Raw genomic sequence first — 22,034 nt, 5'->3', positions numbered from 1 at the left:
TCTTGTCCTCTGCATTGCGTACTTATCTTTGACATATTCTTACAATTTGTTTAACACTTTTTGGTTACTGTCACGTCCTGACCATAGTTCTTATGTGTTTTGCTTGTTTAGTGTTGGTCAGGACGTGAGCTGGGTGGGAATTCTATGTTGTGTGTCTAGTTTGTCTGTTTCTGTGTCCAGCCTGATATGGTTCTCAATCAGAGGCAGCTGTCAATCGTTGTCCCTGATTGAGAATCATATATAGGAGGCTTGTTTTGTGTTGGGATTTTGTGGGTGATTGTTTTCTGTGTCAGTGTTTGTGCCACACGGGACTGTGACGGTTAGTTGGGTTTGTCAATTTGTATAGTGTTTCCTGTCTCTGTGTTTTGTCTGCACCAGATAGGGCTGTTTCGGTTTGCCACATTTTGTTGTTTTGTAGTGTTGTAAGTGTTCACAGTTCGTTATATTAAATATGTTGAGCACTGGCTACGCTGCGTGTTGGTCCGATCCCTGTTTCACCCCCTCTTCTAGTGAAGAGAGGGAAGGCTGCCGTTACAGAATCACCCACCAAACTCGGACCAAGCAGCGTGGAAATGGGCAGCAGCGACAGCAGCAGCGGTACCAGGAGGAATGGACATGGGAGGAAATCCTAGACGGTAAAGGACCCTGGGCAGAGCCAGAGGAGTGTCGCCGCCCCAAAGCGGAGCTGGAGGCAGCGAAAGCGGAGAGGCGGCATTATGAGGCGCTAGCAAGGGGGGGGGGGGGGGGGGGATAAAGGGAAGTGTGGCGAAGTCAGGTAGGAGACCTGCGCCAACTTCCCGGGCTTACCGTGGAGAGCGAGAGTACGGGCAGACACCGTGTTGTGCGGAAAAGCGCACGGAGTCTCCTGTACGTGTGCTTAGCCCGGTGCGGGTTATTCCACCTTCCCGCACTAGCCGGGCTAGAGTGAGCATTGAGCCAAGTGCCATGAAGCCGGCTCAACATATCTGGTCTCCAGTACGTCTCCTCGGGCCGGTGTACATGGCACCAGCCTTACGTAGGGTGTCCCCGGTTCGCCAGCATAGCCCAGTGCGGGCTATTCCACCTCGCCGCACTGGCAGGGCTACGGGGAACACTCAACCTGGTAAGGTTGGGCAGGCTCGGTGTTCACGAGCTCGTGTACTCCTTCACGGTCCGGTATATCCGGCGCCACCTTCCCGCCCCAGCCCAGTACCACCAGTGCCTACACCACGCACCAGGCTTCCTGTGCGTCTCCAGAGCCCTGTTCCTCCTCCACGCACTAGCCCTGTGGTGCGTGTCTCCAGCCCATTACCACCAGTGCCTACACCACGCACCAAGCCTCCTGTGCATCTCCAGAGTCCTGTGCGTCCTGTTGCTGCTCCCCGCACTAGCCCTGAGATGCGTGTCCCCAGCCCGGTACCACCAGTTCTGGCACCACGCACTAGGCCTAATGTGCATCTCCAGGGTCCAGTATACCCTGTTCCTTCTCCCCGCACTAGCCCTGAGATGCGTGTCCCCAGCCCGGTACCACCAGTTCCAGCACCACGCACTAGGCCTAATGTGCGTTTCCAGGGTCCAGTATGCCCTGTTCCTTCTCCCCGCACTAGCCTTCAGGTGCGTGTCCCCAGCCCGGTACCACCAGTTCCGGCACCACGCACTAGGCCTAATGTGCGTCTCCAGGGTCCAGTATGCCCTGTTCCTTCTCCCCGCACTAGCCTTCAGGTGCGTGTCCCCAGCCCGGTACCACCAGTTCCGGCACCACGCACTAGGCCTAATGTGCGTCTCCAGGGTCCAGTATGCCCTGTTCCTTCTCCCCTCACTAGCCTTCAGGTGCGTGTCCCCAGCCCGGTACCACCAGTTCCGGCACCACGTACCAGGCCTACAGTGCGCCTCAGCCGGCCAGAGTCTGCCGTCTGCCCAGCGGCGCTTGAGCTGCCCGTCTGCCCAACGCCGTCTGAGCTGTCCGTCTGCCAAGCGCCGCCTGAACTGCCCGTCTGTCCTGAGCCTTCAAAGCCGCCCGTCTGTCCTGAGCCTTCAAAGCCGCCCATCTGTACTGAGCCGTCAAAGCCGCCCGTCTGTCCTGAGCCTTCAGAGCCGTCCGCCAGACAGGAGCCGCTAGAGCCTTCCGCCAGACAGGAGCCGCTAGAGCCTTCCGCCAGACAGGAGCAGCCAGAGCCTTCCGCCAGACAGGAGCAGCCAGAGCCTTCCGCCAGACAGGAGCAGCCAGAGCCTTCCGTCAGACAGGAGCAGCCAGAGCCGTCAGCCAGTCATGAGCAGCCAGAGTCGCCAGCCAGCCATGAGCAGCCAGAGTCGCCAGTCAGCCAGGATCTGCCAGAGCCGCCAGTCAGCCAGGATCTGCCAGAGCCGCCAATCAGCCAGGATCTGCCAGAGCCGCCAATCAGCCAGGATCTGCCAGAGCCGCCAATCAGCCAGGATCTGCCAGAGCCGCCAATCAGCCAGGATCTGCCAGAGCCGCCAATCAGCCAGGATCTGCCAGAGCCGCCAACCAGCCAGGATGTGCCAGAGCCGCCAACCAGCCAGGATCTTCCAGAGCCGCCAGTCAGCCAGGAGCCAGAGCCACCAAAGCGGGTATTGACAATGGTGGAGTGGGGGCCACGTCCCGCACCCGAGCCGCTGCCATAAGAAGGCCCATCCCGGACCCTCCCCTTCTGTGTCAGGTTTTGCGGCCGGAGTCCGCACCTTTGGGGGGGGGGGGGGTACTGTCACGCCCTGGCCTTAGTTATCTTTGTTTTCTTTGTTATTTTAGTTAGGTCAGGGTGTGACATGGGGAATGTATGTGTTTTTGGATTGTCTAGGGGTTTTGTTTGTTAAATGGGTCAGTGTCTTGTCTAGGTGTTTGTATGTATATGGCTGCCTAGATTGGTTCTCAATTAGAGGCAGTTGTGGTTCATTGTCTCTGATTGAGAGACATATTTAAGGCAGCCATAGGCATTGGGTTTTGTGGGTAATTGTCTATGTAGAACATTTGTAGTTTTTGTATTGCACTTACGTTTGTAGCTTCACGGTCGTTTGTTGTTTTATTTAGTTTTGTTATAAGTGTTAGTTTCGTGTTTCACTCGTCTCTAATAAAAGAGAATGTATTTTTCACACGCTGCGTTTTGGTCCTCTCTCTCACCGCAAGACGATCGTGACACCCTCTTCTAGTGAAGAGAGGGAAGGCTGCCGTTACAGTTACTACATGATTCCATATGTGTTAATTCATAGTTTAGATGTCTTCACTATTATTCTACAATGTAAAAAACAGTAAAAATAAAGAAAACCCCTTGAATGAGTAGGTGTGTCCAAACTTTTGACTGGTACTGTATATAATGAACATTTACAAAAATATATGATGAATGAAGTCCCTCATATAGCACACACTCATTTTCAAACATGTCTGACATTTTACTCCACAGCTTGACGACAGAGGGGCCCATATGAGCCTCAAAATGTAGCACACATTGATAAGAATGTTATAGCAGTTTACTTGCGGTCAACCTTTGCGTTCAGGTCTGACAGTTTTATTTTGAGCATACAAAGTTGCAAATGTTATGAGAAAACAAACCACATGTAAAGGTAACAGTTTCCTCTTGTGCACCATGGGACTTTTCTTCAATGGTACCTTAAAACAGGAGGCGTTTTTCTTTTACTTATACAAATGACTCAAATGTCAAAGCAAATCTGTGAAGAAAGGCTTTCTCACCTGCGGAGATCCACCTGTCTCCCAGGTTACCCCATACCGTTGACCTGAGACAATCTGGCATAGCAAACTGACCTCTTCTGACATCTCCTATTACATACCCACCCAGGGCTATACTGGACATGAAAGCCCTGCCTGCTGTTTATGTGGTTTATTTTTTGGGTTTCTAAACTAGTTTGGTAATGGGAGGCATACCTCATAGGTCAAAGGCCCTGGTGACTTCATGACCATTCATGACCCTACACATTCATTTATCAAATCAAAATTCTGGACAGTAACACAGAAAAATAGGCTATAATTCTTGATGAGGATGCATAACATACAGTACAGCACATAGGGCACTATCTGTCGCCTTTTTTTTATGTCACAAAGCCATGAATTAATTTGCCACCTAATTTGGTAAATTGCCAACATAGATAAAGATAAATCATTTCTAAGCACATCTTCATTTACAATAGCAATAAATTCAGTTGCATATAGCATATGAAACCGTAGACTTAAAATCTTGTATTCTGAATGCGTGGCTTGATGATTTTCTCATGGGCTGATACCAGCTGCATGACCGCTATCATTAGCTTTTTTTGGCACTTCCTCTCTCACTTTACCTCAGCCTCCAGTCTGGTATCAACACAGCCTTAGAGCTCTATAGCAGATTCAAACAACACTGTTGGAGAATCTGCACATGCCTAAGACTATTAATAGAGATGCTGGTGTCACATCTATATTTGACTTAACAATTCATAGGCCCACAGCAGTTACCTGTATTGTTCTTAAACCAATTATCATAAAATGTGAGCCATTCAATTCTAAGAATATACAGTAATTATATTCAACTGGCCTGTCAATTCTGTGACATTACATATTTATACTGTACAGTTATTAATCATTGCTCAGAAAATATCACTGTAAAGGGTAGTACTGTACACAGAGTGTACAAAACATTAAGAACACCTTCCTAATATTAAGTTGCACCCCCCTGTATTCCCCTCGGAACAGCCTCAATTTGTCCGGGCATGGGCTCTACAAGGTGTTGAAAGCGTTCCACAGAGATGCTGGCTCATGTTGACTCCAATGCTTCCCACAGTTGTGTCAAGTTGGATGGATGTCCTTTGGGTGGTGGGACATTCTTGATACACGTGGGAAACCCAGCAGCGTCGCAGTTCTTAACACAAACCAGTGCGCCTGGCACCTACTACCATACCCTGTTCAAAGGCACTTAAATATTTAGTCTTGCCCATTCACCCTCTGAATGGCACAGATACACTATCCATGTCTTACTTGTTTCTAAGCTTAAAAAAGATTATTCAACCTGTCTCCTCCCCTTCCTCTGCACTGAGTGAAGTGGATTTAACAAGTGGCATCAATAAGGGATCCTAGCTTTCACCTGGATTCACCTGGTCAGTCTACGTCATGTAAAGAGCAGGTGTCCTGAATGTTTTGTACACTCAGTGTATGCCTGAGGTGAAGATGCACAGACCATGCCGGATCAATGGAATCTTAGAAATACCTACACTGAAAACTTATTTGACTCATGCTTCACTGCCACTGAGCCAAATCACATTCTCCCAGGTAATGTAGCGTAGCCGCAGTTGTGGTGTATTGGGGTTGTGCAGCAGAGCATCAACAGAGTTGTGTGTGTTGATATGATCACGTTCTAGAAAAATGGTTGGACTGAATTCCTGTCTTCCGTTTCATCATTGTTGAATTGTTATAAAGACATGGTTATGAAATCCACGAGACATAACAAAAGATTGGGGACGAGTAAATCTGAACCTACAGTGACAATTCTGTCTGGAAGAAGTCCGTTTTTACAAGTTTAAAACAGTTATTTTCCATGGTACTGTCTAGGCTAATGTTAGCACAGTGTATTGATAGCAGTGGCAAGTGCATCGTCAAGCTAGCTAAGAGAGAGTTAGCATTGTCATGGATGGCAGAAAATGAGGAGTGGGAAATCAATGTGGTTAAAAAGGGAGGAATATACAGTGAGTAAAGGAAAGGAAAATGTATTCAACTGTGAAGACGAACATGGGAAGAAAAAAAAACTGCTAAATGAGCGAATTTGAGGATGAAACGCTAGTGAGTGAAGTGAATGAAGATCCCGTGACTGAGGAAACTCTTGCTGTGGTTGAGGACAATATTGAAGTGAGTGACAAAGAGGAGCCTATTGAGAAAAAAAATGGCTGGAATTGTTGGAAACATTTGACAGTTTGATGAAAGTATTGAGCAGTGGAGCTCATATACAAAACAGTTTGAGTATTTTGTTCTGGCAAATGACATTAATGAGGACAAAATTGTGTTAACAATTTACCTCGCAGCCTGCTACAGCCAGAGAGGCCCGGTAATAAGATGTATGGGAATATTGTGAAAATACTGAAATGGCACTTTTCCCCCGAAACCACTAGTTATTGCTGAAAGGTTTAGGTTCCACAGAAAAAAAATCAGGAAGAAGGAGAATCAGTGACAACATTTGCTGCTGCGTTAAAGAAACTATCAGTGCACTGTGAAGTTAATGATGTTCTAAACGACACCATTTGAGACAAACTAGTATGTGGGGTACGGAGTGAAGATATGCAGAAGTAATATGATCTTGACAAAGACCATTGAAGTCAGTGTGTCCATGGAACTAGCAGCTAAAGAGGCTCAGCAGTTAAGTTCATCAGGAAAAGTGCATAGACTTGCAACTGAAAATCAGAGACAGGGAAATCAAGGCACATGCTTCCGCTGTGGCAAAGTGGGACATCAGGCGTCTACGTGCTGGTGTAAGGACATGGATTGCAGAGCCTGTGGTGAACTATCACCGTGAGAGTCCTCACTGAGGTCATAGTTCAGTTAAACGCACAAACGGAAAAGCTGCCACTCTACGTCGTAAAAGGAGACTATCCATCACTATTGGGACGTTCGTGGTTGGAGAAAATCATACTGGACATCACTACAACGACACATGGAGACACAGACCTATCCTCCATGTTAAAGAAACATTGAGGAGTCTTTAATGGAGAACTGGGTAGTATAAAATATATTAAAGTGAAGATTAGCATTAAGCCAGACAGCAAACCAAAGTTTCCTTATGCTATCAGACCAAAAGTTGAGGCTGAATGGACGCTTTAGTCAAGAACAAAGTACTGGAGCTGGTTAGCGTGAGTAAATGGGCGACACTTATCATACCAGTCCTCAAGAAGGATGGTGGAGTCAGGATATGTGGAGACTTTAAAGTTACAATTAACACGAGTTGTCCGCTGAGCAGTATCCACTGCTACATTTCAACAATCCTTTTGAGGACTTAGCTGGGGGTCAAACGTTCTACCAAGCCTATTTGCAGATGCACGTGGATGAAAAGTCAAAGGAGCTGCTGACCGATGTGATACACAAGGGGCTCTTCAGGTACTGTCGTCTACCATTTGGAATCACAAGTGCTCCAGCACTGTTCCAGAGGGTGGTGAACCAGATCTTGAGTGGATTGCCAGGAGTACAGTGCGACCTGGATGACATCCTCGTTAGTGGGAAGGACAAAGAAGACCATCTCCAGAACTTGGATGCGACCTTACAGAGATTGACAGACTATGGACAGTGAGTTTGTAAGGACATACGTGCATTCTTCCAATCATGGGTTGAATACTCCGGACATGTCATCACCCTATCCAAGGTCAAGGCTATCTTGGACGCCCAAGCTTCTCAGAACGGGAGCCAACTACTTTCTTTCCTGGGCTTACTATGGACGCTTTATCCCGAGCTTAGCAACAAAGCTGAAGCCACTGCATCAGTCGCTTTGTCAGGACAAAACATGGTAATGGACTAAACAATGTGAGGAAGCATTCATGAAAACCAAGGACGCACTCCTGAAACCTCAGGCACTGACACACGTTGACTTGTCATTGCCCATCCAACTAGCTTGTGATAGTAGTCCATATGGTGTGGTAGCAATCTTGTCCCATATCATGCCTTCCGGTGAAGAGAAGCCGATCGCTTTTGCATTGAGGACATTGAACGAAACAGAAAAGTAACTAGTTATGCACCGATAGAACGAGAAGCCCAAGGGATAATTTTTGGAGTGCGCAGGTTTCACCAGTATCAGTATGGGAGGATGTTCACCCTTCTTACAGATCATCGTCCACTAAGGGGTATCTTTGGACCGTATACTGGGATTCTGTCACTTGCTGCAAGGAATATGCAAAGGTGGGCTTTGTTGCTATCAGCACACACCTACGACATCAAGTACCGCAAGTCAGAACTGCACTGAAACGCAGATGGACTTTCCAGATTACCACTACCTGTGGTCAAACCAGAGTCACGCCAAGTGGACATCTTCTACTTCAGACAAGTGGAAAACGCACCATTCACTTCCACATAAGTGTGGAGAAACGCCAGAAACGACCCGTGTTTTCTGATGTGATGGACATTATCATCAAAGGTAAAGCTGCAGGAGATGCTCCGGACCTGAAACCTGAGCTGTCGGGTTGTCTGCTGTGGGGAGGAGAGTTATCATTCCGTTTTCGCTAAAGAAACCAGTGCTGCAACAGCTACACTCAGGTCCTTGTGGAATGGTTCACATGAAGGAAATCGCACAAAGCTACTTCTGGTGGTCTAGATTGGATGGAAGCATTGAGGAGAAAGCATTGACTTTGCAGGTCCAATCAAAGACAGAATGTTTTTCATGGTCACTGATGCTTATAGCAAGTGGCCAGATGTTGCAATCATGAGGTCTACGACTACTGAGAAGACCATTGAGAAGATTGGAGAAGTGTTTAGTCGGTTAGGGTCGCCACTCCAACTTGTTAGCGACAACGGACCGCAGCTAGTGTCCCAAGAAATGTCCATGTTCCTACATGTGAATGGCAGACAGCACATCAGGTCTGAAATGTATCATCCATCTACCAATGGGCTGATGGAGAGGTTCCTACAGACCGTGAAACATGCCTTGAAAGTGTCTTAGGGTCAAGGGACGCTTGAACAGCTTTATGCTATCCTACAGGAACACGCTGCATGCAAACACAAGGCTTCGCCTGCATCGCTACTCGTGATAAGAGAGCTACGCACAAGCTTAAACCTACTCAAACCTCAGAACGCAAAAGAGACGAAGTGTGAAGTCAACAGAAGAGTCATGTCATACATTGTGAACTGAGAGCAAAGGACAGAGCTTTCAATCCTGGAGAAACGGTCTAGCTAGGAACTACCTCAATGGACCAACGTGCGTTCCTGCTACAGTCATTGCTCAGACTGGTCCTGTGTCCTACACTGTTCAACCTGCAGAGGACGTCATCTGGAGAAGGCACACAAATCAGTTACTGTCACACCGACAGAACCACCAGTCGTGAGTGGTCCAGAACTGTTGCTGGGTGACCCTTTGACCCAGCAGTCATCACCTGGGGGCTCACAGTCAAATTCTCAGGACATTGACTCAGCTGCATCCACGCAAGTGTGTGACGAGACTGTGACACAGGCTACTTGCATGCCTACACCTGTGACAACGCCACAGTCTAAAGACATTGTTATTGAGAGTCAGATTGACCGCGGTTACCCTAAGAGATAGGCGGGCACCAAGACGCTTGGACTTGTAAGAGTTCATAATTGTTGTTCATAATGGGGACAATTTGACTCAGAAGCTATACAACAAGTAATCTGGAATTCTTGTTCCTGACTTAGAATGGTCATGTAATTGACTTTGTGTTTCACAAGATTGTAGTTTGAGAGGATAAAGAATCAAGTTCATTAGTATTGGAAGTCAATATCCTGCTTTATTACAAATATAAAGCATACATTGACTTGATGGAAACTATTTTAATATTTTTGTCGAGTAAATGCTGAGCATTTACATTTACATACATACATTTTTTTAATTTTTTTATTCACCTTTATTTAACTAGGTAGGCTTGTTTAGAACAAGTTCTCATTTGCATCTGCGACCTGGCCAAGATAAAGCATAGCAATTCGACACATTCAACAACACAGAGTTGGAGTAAAACAAACACACAGTCAATAATACATACAGTCAATAATACAGTCAATAATACAGTAGAAAAATAAGTCTATATACAATGTGAGCAAATGAGGTGAGATAAGGGAGGTAAAGGCAAAAAAGGCCATGGTGGCGAGGTAAATACAATATAGCATAAAACTCTGGAATGGTAGATTTGCAGTGGAAGAATGTGCAAAGTAGAAATATAAATAATGGGGTGCAAAGGAGCAAAATAAATACAGTAGAGGAAGGTAGTTGGTAGTTGTTTGGGCTAAATTATAGATGGGCTATGTACAGGTGCAGTAATCTGTGAGCTGCTCTGACAGCTGGTGCTTAAAGCTAGTGAGGGAGAAAAGTGTTTCCAGCTTCAGAGATTTTTGCAGTTCGTTCCAGTCGTTGGCAGCAGAGAACTGCAAGGAAAGACGACCAAAGGAGGAATTGGCTTTGGGGGTGACCAGTGAGATATACCTGCTGGAGCGCGTGCTACGAGTGGGTGCTGCTATGGTGACCAGTGAGCTGAGATAAGGAGGGGCTTTAGCTAGCAGAGACTTGTAGATAACCTGTAGCCAGTGGGTTTGGCGACGAGTATGAAGCGAGGTCCAACCAACGAGAGCGTGTAGGTCGCAATGGTGGGTAGTGTATGGGGCTTTGGTGACAAAACGGATAGCACTGTGATAGACTGCATCCAGTTTGTTGAGTAGAGTGTTGGAGGCTATTTTATAGATGACATCACCGAAGTCGAGGATCGGTAGGATGGTCAGTTTTACGAGGGTATGTTTGGCAGCATGAGTAAAGGATGCTTGTTGCGATATAGGAAGCCAATTCTAGATTTAATTTTGGATTGGAGATGCTTAATGTGAGTCTGGAAGGAGAGTTTACAGTCTAACCAGACACCTAGGTATTTGTAGTTGTTCACGTATTCTAAGTCAGAGCCGTCCAGAGTAGTGATGCTGGACGGGCGAGCAGGTGCGGGCAGTGATCGGTTGAATAGCATGCATTTAGTTTTACTTGCGTTTAAGAGCAGTTGGAGGCCACGGAAGGAGAGTTGTATGGCATTGAAGCTCATCTGGAGGTTAGTTAATACAGTGTCCAAAGAGGAGCCAGAAGTGTACAGAATGGAGACATCTGCGTAGAGGTGTATAAGAGAATCACCAGCAGCAAGAGCAACATCATTGATGTATACAGAGAAGAGAGTCGGCCCGAGGATTGAACCCTGTGGCACCCCCATAGAGACTGCCAGAGGTCCGGACAACAGGCCCTCCGTTTTGACACACTATCAGAGAAGTAGTTGGTAAACCAGGCGAGGCAATCATTTGAGAAACCAAGGCTGTCGAGTCTGCCAATAAGAATGTGGTGATTGACAGAGTCGAAAGCCTTGGCCAGGTCGATGAATACGGCTGTGCAGTAATGTCTCTTATCGATGGCGGTTATGATGTCGTTTAGGACCTTGAGCGTGGCTGAGGTGCACCCATGACCAGCTCTGAAACCAGATTGCATAGCGGAGAAGGTACGGTGGGATTCGAAATGGTCGGTAATCTGTTTGTTAACTTGGCTTTCGAATACCTTAGAAAGACAGGGTAGGATAGATATAGGTCTGTAGCAGTTTGGGTCTAGAGTGTCACCCCCTTTGAAGAGGGGGATGACTGTGGCAGGTTTCCAATCTTTGGGAATCTCAGACGATACGAAAGAGAGGTTGAACAGGCTAGTAATAAGGGTTGCAACAATTTCGGTAGATTATTTAGAAAGAGAGGGTCCAGATTGTCTAGCCCGGCTGATTTGTAAGGGTCCAGATTTTGCAGCTCTTTCAGAACATCAGCTATCTGGATTTGGGTGAAGGAGAAATGGTGGGGGCTTTGGCGGGTTGCTGTGGAGGGTGCCGGGCAGTTGACTGGGGTATGGGTAGCCAGGTGGAAAGCATGGCCAGCCTTAGAGAAATGCTTATTGAAGTTCTCAATTATAGTGGATTTATCGGTGGTGACAGTGTTTCCTAGCCTCAGAGCAGTGGGCAGCTGGGAGGAGGTGCTCTTATTCTCCATGGACTTTACAGTGTCCCAGAACTTTTTTGAGTTAGTACTACAGGATGCAAATTTCTGTTTGAAAAAGCTAGCCTTAGCTTTCCTAACTGCCTGTGTATATTTGTTCCTAACTTCCCTGAAAAGTTGCATATCACAGGGGCTGTTCGATGCTAATGCAGAACGCCACAGGATGTTTTTGTGCTGGTCAAGGGCAGACAGGTCTGGAGTGAACCAAGGACTATATCTATTCCTAGTTCTACATTTTTTGAATGAGGCATGCTTATTTAAGATGGTGAGGAAGGCACTTTAAAAGATTAGCCAGGCATCATCTGCTGACGGGATGAGGTCAATGTCATTCCAGGATACCCCGGCCAGGTCGATTAGAAAGGCCTGCTCGCAGAAGTATTTTAGGGAGCGTTTGACAGTGATGAGGGGTGGTCGTTTGGTCGCAGATCCATTACGGATGCAGGCAATGAGGCAGTGATCGCTGAGATCTTGATTGAAGACAGCAGAGGTGTATTTGGAGGGTGAGTTAGTTAGGATGACATCTATGAGGGTGCCCGTGTTTACGGATTTGGAGTTGTACCTGGTAGGTTCATTGATAATTTTTGTGAGATTGAGGGCATCAAACTTAGATTGTAGGATGACCGGGGTGTTAAGCATGTCCCAGTTTAGGTCACCTAGTAGCACGAGATCAGAAGATAGATGGGGGCAATCAATTCACATATGGTATCGAGGGCACAGCTGGGGGCAGAGGGAGGTCTATGGCAAGCGGCAACAGTGAGAGACTTGTTTCTGGAAAGGTGAATTTTTAGAAGTAGAAGCTCGAATTGTTTGGGTACAGACTTGGATAGTAATACAGAACTCTGCAGGCTATCTTTGCAGTAGATTGCAACACCGCCCCCTTTTGCAGTTCTATCTTGGCAGAAAATGTTATAGTTAGCGATGGAGATTTCAGGGTTTTTGGTGGTTTTCCTAAGCCAGGAATCAGACACGGTTAAGACATCCAGGTTGGCAGAGTGTGCTAAAGCAGTGAGTAAAACAAACTTAGGGAGTAGGCTTCTAATGTTAACATGCATGAAACCAAGGCTTTTACGGTTACAGAAGTCAACAAATGAGAGCACCTGGAGAGTGGGAGTGGGGCTAGGCACTGCAGGACCTGGATTAACCTCTACATCACCAGAGGAACAGAGGAGAAGTAGGATAAGGGTACGGCTAAATGCTATACGAACTGGCCGTCTAGCACGTTCGGGACAGAGAGTAAAGGGAGCAGGTTTCTGGGCTCGATAGCATAGATTCAAGGCATAGTGTACAGACAAAGGTAAGGTAGGATGTGAGTACATTGGAGGTAAACCTAGGCATTGAGTAATGATATAGTCTCTAGAGACTTTTAAACCAGGTGATGTCATCGCATATGTAGGAGATGGAACAGCATGGTTGGTTAAGGCATATTGAGCAGGGCAAGAGGCTCTACAGTGAAATAAGACAGTAATCACTAACCAGGACAAGTAATGGACGAGGCATATTGATATTAGAGAGAGGCATGCGTAGCCAAGTGAACATATGGGTCCAGTGAGTGGTTTGGCTGACTGGGGACACGGCGATTTAGACAGTTAGCAGGCCGATGCTAACAGTTAGTAGGCAGGGGCTAAACAAGCTAGCAGTTAGCAGACCGGGGCTGGCAAGCTAGCAGTTAGCAGACCGGGTTAGCAAGCAAGCAGTTAGCAGGGGTTAGCAGTTAGCAGACCGGGGCAGGCAAGCTAGCAGTTAGCAAACCGGGGCAGGCAAGCTAGCAGACCGGGGCAGGCAAGCTAGCAGTTAGCAGACCGGGGATAGCAAGTTAGCCTTTCGGGGATGTCGCGATGGGGGTAAGTCTGTTTTTGCCTCTTCGTGTGGTGACGTTGATAGACCAGTCGTGGAATTAGTAGGGTTCCAGGTAGCTCTAGGTAGCTAGCAGGCCTAGCAGGTTAGCAGAATGGGCCTTCAGTGGGCGTCGCGCCTGAGTGGCCTGTTGGAGTCCTCGGGCAGATTATGTCGGTATTCTAGTCGTAGAGGATCGGCGGGGTTCCGTGCCCCGTACGGCAGTAGAAGGGGTCCGGATATTGTAGCCCAGGAGTGGGCTTCGGTGGTAGCACAGGAGCCCTAGTCGGGCTAGCTTCAGGCTAATTGGCGCTTACTCCGGGATGGAAACATACATGCACTGTACTATTTGTTCTACCTCATGAGATAACTGGATTACATTAGTAAAGAGACTTGCCTAATGGTATCTTGCTTTGCTCTTGTGATCTCCATTATTGTAATCCTTGTGTTCTGACACATCTTTGCTGTAACCAGTAATGCTTCCATTATAATGACCTGGCTGGCATAGGCGCCTCCCAGTCATAGGCACCTCGCCCCTTTCAATTGAATTCAAAAGGCTTTATTGGATTGGGAAACATATGTTTAAAGTGCCAAAGCAACTGATATGGATAATAAACAAAAGTGAAATAAACAAAAAATGAACAGCAAACATTACACTCACAAAAGTTCCAAAGGAATAGAGACATTTCAAATGTCATAGTATGGCTACTGTACAGTGTTGTAAGGATGTGCAAATAGTTAACGTACAAAAGGGAAAATAAATAAACATAGGTTGTATTTACAATGGTGTTTGTTTTTCACTGGTTGCTCTTTTCTTGTGGCAACAGGTCACAAATCTTTCTGCTGTGATGGCATACTGTGGTATTTCACCCAAAATATATGGGAGTTTATCAAAATTGGATTTGTTTTCAAATTCTTTGTGGGTCTGTTTAATCTGAGTGAAATATGTGTCTCTAATATAGTTATACATTTGGCAGGAGGTTAGGAAGTGCAGCTCAGTTTTCACCTGATTGTGTGGGCAGTGTGCACATAGCCTGTCTTCTCTTTGGAGCCAGGTCTGCCTATGGCAGCCTCTCTCAATAGCAAGGCTATGCTCACTGAGTCTGTACATAGCCAAAGCTTTCCTTAATTTTGGGGCTGTCACAGTGGCCAGGCATTCTGCCACTGTGTACTCTCTGTTTATGGCCAAATAGTTTTCTAGTTCGCTTTGTTTTTTTTGTTAATTCTTTCCAATGTGTCAAGTAATTATCTTTTTGTTTTCACATGATTTAGTTGTGTTGCTGTCCTGGGGCTCTGTTTGTGTTTGTGAACAGAGGCCAAGGACCAGCCTGCCCAAGGACCAGCTTGAGTTTGATAATTAGCGGGTATTGGCCTAATTCTGCTCTGCATGGATTATTTTGTGTTTTACGTTGTAGGACATTTTTGCATATTTCTGCATGCAGTCTCAATTTGGTGTTTGTCCCATTTTGTGAATTCCTGGTTGGTGAGCGGATCCCAGACCTCACAACAATAAAGGGCAATGGATTCTATAACTGGTTCAAGTATTTTTAGTCAGATCATAATTGGTATGTCAAATTTTATGTTCCGTTTGATGGCGTCTCTCAGATCGTTCACAGCTTTTGGAAGTTACCTGTGGCGCTGATATGTAGGCCTGGGTATGTATCGTTTTTTGTGTGCTCTAGAGCAATTGTGTCTAGATGGAATTTTTCTCTCTCTCTCTTTCTCACTCTCTCTCCCTATAATCTTTGACCATACTAGCTGAAATGGGGACAGATTTAGCTTTGAGGTCTCTACAATGCCCACATTGTTTTGTTCTCTGCAGTGAGAATAAGGCTCAGGTCAGTTCAATCTGTAAACCCTCTTAAAGGCATGATCAAACACAATATTTTGTGAATGAGAAATAGGCGGCAAACATTCCATTGAAACATGTTAAGACCATGTGTGTTTGATATGTGTGAACAAATGTACACAGGGTTGAGTTATCAATAACTTTTTTTAAAAGTATTCCTTGAGGCTAAAGTACACTCTACTCATCAATAATATTTTCTTGCAGGACATGCCAACAAACTGTATTCACACCTTTGTCCAACAGAGAGAAGACTAATGCTCACACCTTGAGTCAGAAGTCTCCCAACAAGAGTGTTATGCACAGTGTTGTCCTCTAGTTCATCAGACTGAGGGCAGAGTGCCCCTTACATGCTGACCACACCGCTCGCGCGCATGTTGATTTTGTCCACCCACACCAGACACAATCAGGACACGCAGGTTGAAATATCAAAACTAACTTGCGGTTGCTAGTTAATCTGTCCTGGGATATAAACATTGGGCTGTTATTTTACCTGAAATGGTCCTCTACTCCAAAAATTAATCTTTACAGATAAAAGGGTAAACCGAGTTCGTTTCTAGTAATCTCTCTTCCTTCAGGCATCTTCTTCTTCTTTGGACTTTATATGGAGGTTGGCAACCAACTTTAAGATGCATTACCACCACCAAATGGACTGGCGTGTGGACCTCAGTTCATCTTTCAATCACCCACAATCACCCAATGGGAGAACCAAGTTCTATTTTAGTGCCTGACTACGCAGACGCTCGTTGATGCGCTCAAGCAGTGTGGGGGCAATGACTGAATAACATGTATATATACATTTATTTTTCACCGCTCGCGCACGCGACACGGCGGTGTGGTCAGCATTTTAGGATGTCCTCAGCTCTGACCCACAGTTGCTCTGACTCATTTTGGTATTTTTGGTATTTGGTATTTTATTAGGATGCCCATTAGCTGATGCAAAAGCAGCAGCTACTCTTCCTGGGGCCCACACAAAACATGAAACATAATACAGAATGACATAATACAGAACATCATTAGACAAGAACAGCTCAAGGACAGAACAGCTCAAGGACAGAACTACATGCATCATTCAATTGTTTTATGTTCCCAAAATGTATTGAGAAGATAGCAGGGCATGGCTGGCACATTAGCTGTGTTCTTCCTGTAAGGGGATGTGCCAAGGAGCTGGCATGGTTCCCTGGGAGAGAAGGATGCCATTTCATTTGAGACATACTGTAAGTGTAGACACCGCAACATTTAGGAATAACTACTTATTCATGAACATTGTGTCCGCCAGGTGTTATGAGTCAGAATGGTCATACATATTTTAGAAGCCATTCTCTTATTGATGAAGGATTAGGATCCTATCAAATTGACCATTGTCTATCAAAAGTATTCCTTGTTTTAAGAAGCTTTTAAAATGAAAATCTTTAAGTTTTCTTATGGAGCGTGAATTTGAGAAGCTCCAATCCTTGCAACTTAGTGAACAAAAAAGGCTTGAGGCAAAGACTGGACAAGTCAGCGTGCCAATTCTACCTACAGTTGAACCAATTTGTAAGTCGCTCTGGATAAGAGCGTCTGCTAAATGACTTAAATGTAAATGTTGAAGTCGGAAGTTTACATACACTTAGGTTGGAGTCATTAAAACTCGTTTTTCAAACACTCCACAAATTTATTGTTAACAAACTATAGTTTTGGCAAGTCGGTTAGGACATCTACTTTGTGCATGACACAAGTAATTTTTCCAATAATTGTTTACAGACAGATTATTTTACTTATAATTCACTGTATCACAATTCCAGTGGGTCAGAAGTTTGCATACACATACACTACACTAAAGTTGACTGTAACTTTAAACAGCTTGGAAAATTCCAGAAAATTATGTCATGGCTTTAGAACCTTGTGATAGGCTAATTGACATCATTTGAGTCAATTGGAGGTGTACCTGTGGATGCATTTCGAGGCCTACCTTCAAACTCAGTGCCTCTTTGCTTGACATCATGTGAAAATCAAAAGACCTCAGAAACAAAATTGTAGACCTTCACAAGTCTGGTTCATCTTTGAGCGCAATTTCCAAACGCCTTAGGGTACCACGTTCATCTGTACAAACAATAGTACGCAAGTATAAAGACCATGGGACCACGCAGCTGTCATACCGCTCAGGAAGGAGACGCATTCTGTCTCCTAGAGATGAACGTACTTTGGTGCGAAAAGTGCAAATCAATCCCAGAACAACAGCAAAGGACCTTGTGAAGATGCTGGAGGAAACAGGTACAAAAGTATCTATATCCACAGTAAAACAGCCCTATATTGACATTGAAAGGCCGCTCAGCAAGGAAGAAGCCACTGCTCCAAAACCGCCATAAAAAAGCCAGACTACGGTTTGCAACTGCACATGGGGACAAAGATCGTACTTTATGGAGAAATGTCCTCTGGTCTGATGAAACAAAAATAGAACTGTTTGGCCATAATGACCATCGTTATGTTTGGAGGAAAAAGGGGGATTCTTGCAAGCCGAAGAAGACCATCCCAACTGTGAAGCACGGGGGTGGCAGCATCATGTTGTGGGGGTGCTTTGCTGCAGGAGGGACTGGTGCACTTCACAAAATAGATGGCATCATGAGGAAGGGAAATTATGTGGATATATTGAAGCAACATGTCAAGACATTAGTCAGGAAGTTAAAGCTTGGTAGCAAATGCGTCTTCCAAATGAACAATGACCCAAAGCATACTTCCAATGTTGTGGCAAAATGGCTTAAGGACAACAAAGTCCAGGTATTGGAGTCGCCATCACAAAGCCCTGACCTCAATCCTATAGGAAATTTGTGGGCAGAACTGAAAAAGCGTGTGTGAGCAAGGAGGCCTACAAACCTGACTCAGTTACACCAGCACTGTCAGGAGGAATGGGACAAAATTCACCCAACTTATTATGAGGAGCTTGTGGAAGGCTACCTAAAACGTTTGACCCAAGTTAAACAATTTAAAGGCAACACTACCAAATACTAATTGAGTGTATGTAAACTTCTGACCCACTGGGAATGTGATGAAAGCTGAAATAAATCCTTCTCTCTACTATTATTCTGATATTTCACATTCTGAAAATAACGTGGTGATCCTAACTGACATAAGACAGGGAATTTTTACCAAGATTAAATGTCAGGAATTGTGAAAAACTGAGTTTGAATGTATTTGGCTAAGGTGTATGTAAACTTCCGACTTCAACTGTGTCTCTTTTTCTGCCCTGATTTGGGAGGTTCATTATCCAACTGGTTAGCTTCACAGTTGACCTGCTGTCCATCCATGTCCAAACATTAGTAATACTAAAAAGCCCTGGCACTTTGACATTATTAGCTAGATGCCCTAAAACATATGGACCTCTTTTGATTATAATTTGTCGGCATAAGAGTGTGATTATTGGTACATATACATTGATGAATAGACTACATGTATCTCTCAGTCCAGTCTCTTTACCAAATAGCCATTTCTGATCAATATTGGCTACAGTGAACTTTGATTTAATTTAATGAAGCTATTCATGAGGGTAGTTACTGCTTTCAATAAATATTAAAACATTTAAATTGGTAAACATTTAGTTACGAGGTTTCGACAATATGCATATCAATACCAAATTCAGTGTGATATCAATACCAAATTCAGTGTGGTTCATCTTAGGGATGTCCATAAGAGTGTTGTTTCAAGTTGATAGGCCACTGTGGAGTGGATTTACAGTGGATTAAATGGACAAGTAAAAACGTCATTTTAATTTGTTTAACTCAGCCATCTTTTAACCAATCCCTTAGCTTTCTTAAACTAAGTTAAGACATGTACCATGGGCCTACACCATTTAGTCCTATGGTTCATGAGAAGTATTTCATTTTTAGCATATTAGAGTATGTGCTAATAATATATCTACTGGTGGCCGTCTTTGAGTACATCAACGTTATTTTTCTCAAAATCTTTAGGGACTATTGTGGTGAGTCCAATTACAAAATTTGGAGTGAATCTGAGTTTTAGTCAATGAGAAGATTTTTCATTATTATTTTAAGCATTAGCGTTACATAGTCAAAAAAGTGAATTGTTAATAGTTTCCTTATTTTTTAAGATATCAATGCCAAACTAAACGTTTCATCATGGTAATGTTTTTGATGACCCTATATTGCTTGACGTTGATAGGCCATTGTGGAGTGTATTTACAAAGGATTTAAATCGACACGTAAAATCAGATTTCTCCCCAATTTCGATCTTGCCTCATCGCTCCAACTCCCCAACAGGCTTGAGAGGCTTCCTCCAAAACAAGACCCGCCAAACCACGCTTTTTAACACCCGCCAGCTTAACCCGGGTAGCCAGTCGCACCAATGTGTCGGAGGAAACACCATTCAACTGACAACCAAGGTCAGCCTGAAGTTGCCCGGCCCACCACAAGGAGTCGCTAGAGCGCAATGAGCCAACTAAAGATCCCCCGGCCAAACCCTCCCCTAACCCAGACGATGCTGGGCCAATTGTGAGCCGCCCTATGGGATTCCTGATCACGGCCGGTTGTGTTACAGCCTGGGATGGAACTCAGGTCTGTAGTGATGCCTCTAGCACTGCGATGCAATGCCTTAGACCACTGTGCCACTTGGGAGGCCCGATTTCCTGATTTATTATTCCTGATAAGTCAGCAGTTTGTTCAGAGACAAATGTGATCAGCATGAAGAACGACCTCTACCTACAAAGTTTGCAGTCTCTTGGTCAAACAGGGTGGCGGATATGAGGATTTAAGTGGGACTGCTTATAACAGTGCCACCTATAGGCCAATCAGTGCCATTCTTTTTGGTTAGGCTGACCCAGTGGTCTGGTAGGCTGATCCAGTGGTTCTCAAACCTCTCCTCGGGGACCCCCTGCCGGTTCATGTATTTTATCTATTCCAGAACTAGCACACCTGATTCAAATGGTCAACTAATCATCAAGCCCTTGATTAGGTCAATCAAGTGAACTAGTTCAAGGCTAAAACAAAATTGAGAAACATCTGGGTGTCCCCGAGGAGAAGTTTGAGAACCATGGGCTAACCTAACCAGGTAAAACTCCGGACCCTAGTATGACATAGTAATAAATTAGCTGTAAAATGGTTTTATATGGGCTAGTCATACAAGTCATATGTATTTTAAACAACAAATGCGATTGGACAATAGAATTATCAGGGCATCTGCAATTAAAAAGTTACTCACATAGTATGTCATCACTATTGTGTTGATTGATTAATTCCAGTCAATAATTTTGGATTGAAAAGGTCTAGGTAGTTTAGCCAGCTGAAGTTTGAATATAAACATTTTATCACATTCCCATTTTTCTTAACACAAATAAATAGGCCTTTTTTAGGCTATAAATGCATAGCTTGGTCTATAAATACATGACATTACCGCTTAATTTCCCCTGGCCAGAGGTATCAGAGCGAATAGGCTTCTCTAGGCTACATGCAGCTGTAGTGGTTATCAGTAAACTACAGTTGATCAGACTTGAAGCACAGATTAATTGCGCGTGAGTTGACAATGAGGCAAATCAGTCTAAATAACAATACCTGCTTTTGTGTCCATATTTTTTTAACCGAATAAAAGTGTTGGGGCATCTAAAAACATTTGTTGTTAGTATCTCGAAATTTCGATTTAGTAGGTCGAATTTTTGACTTAAGTACCTCGACATTTTGAGATAGTATCTACATTTTATATTGTTTTTGGTGGTGGGAATGGGCTTCCATAGTTATTTGGCCATGTCAAGGGGAAAAAATATCTAAAAGTAATGGTAAATTTCACACTAATAAACCTCAAATGGAAACTGGAATGAATGACGACTACTGAATGGCCATTGCAGGTAAAATGTAATTAAAATCAAACCCCAGAAAACTGTTGTGGGGATTTGCAAGGTGACGTAAGTAAAGGGTGGAGGACAGCAAAGGAGTGTCACTAGTCAACACAGCCACAAATGGCTAAACCCCGTTTATTTCTACAATTTCTCTTCTTAAAATGTGATTTAAACATAACCCTAACCTGAACTCTAATCGTAACCACACTGCTAATCGTAAACCTAACTCCAACCTTAAATGAAAAACAAAAAGCAGATTTTTGTTTTCAAGAATGTTTACCATAGCCAATTTTGACTTTTGTCGATGTGTTAAGTAGTGAAAACCAAGCAGAGGAGGGAGGGGCGCTGTACTGCACGAACTTAATCCATAACCCCGGGAAAACAACAGTACCATTCAGCAGAGAATCCTGAGCGAGGTGTAGTGGAACGTGGAGACAGCGGCACAACATTGGACTATAGTGGTACCATTAGGTCCTAGCGCAATGGTTCTCCCAAGAAGATATTTTCCAATTCATGTGGCACTTTTTTGTTTGCTAGAATGGACTCATATATCAGCCTTCAACCTGGATACCTTGAATGTCCTGAGGAAAGACGGGGAACCCGGCAGTTTATTTGGATTCTCTCTAGCCATGCACCGGCAACTTATTCCTTCAGATAAGAGAATGTAAGTTTCGTCTGTTTTGTTGTTGATATTGTTGTTGAATTAGTTATGTGACATTTATTAGGCTTACACTTCGTGTGGGTAGGTTAGGCTACTTATTGTGCGTCTCCAGTCTCCATTTTACAGTAACGCTAGTTGGAGCGTTCATCACTTGATGCATGGTAGCAGGTCCATTGATCAAATTCCTGTGGGACCGTTT

At 44.7% G+C, this 22,034-nt stretch overlaps 1 protein-coding gene across 5 annotated transcripts in view; it reads left to right on the top strand.

Moving 5' to 3' along the window:
• The window catches only part of itga6a (integrin, alpha 6a), a 57,841-nt gene that overhangs the window by 5,194 nt on the left and 30,613 nt on the right, over positions 1–22,034 (top strand). For 2 of the 5 annotated variants that reach the window (XM_055878746.1, XM_055878743.1), the window contains exon 1: positions 21,307–21,838. The exons of 1 other annotated variant lie outside the window; for it this stretch is intronic. In XM_055878746.1, the coding sequence (XP_055734721.1) occupies positions 21,657–21,838 (182 nt within the window). In that variant the 5' untranslated portion in view covers positions 21,307–21,656. Of the gene's footprint in view, positions 1–21,306; positions 21,839–22,034 lie in introns of those variants that run through there. 2 more of the 5 variants (XM_055878744.1, XM_055878742.1) reach the window with 1 other exon arrangement.

Source organism: Salvelinus fontinalis, chromosome 23 (genome assembly GCF_029448725.1).
Source record: "Salvelinus fontinalis isolate EN_2023a chromosome 23, ASM2944872v1, whole genome shotgun sequence".
NCBI classification, from domain to species: Eukaryota; Metazoa; Chordata; class Actinopteri; order Salmoniformes; family Salmonidae; genus Salvelinus; species Salvelinus fontinalis.
Note: the sequence above shows the minus strand (reverse complement) of the source record. Positions and strands in the feature narration are given on the sequence as shown.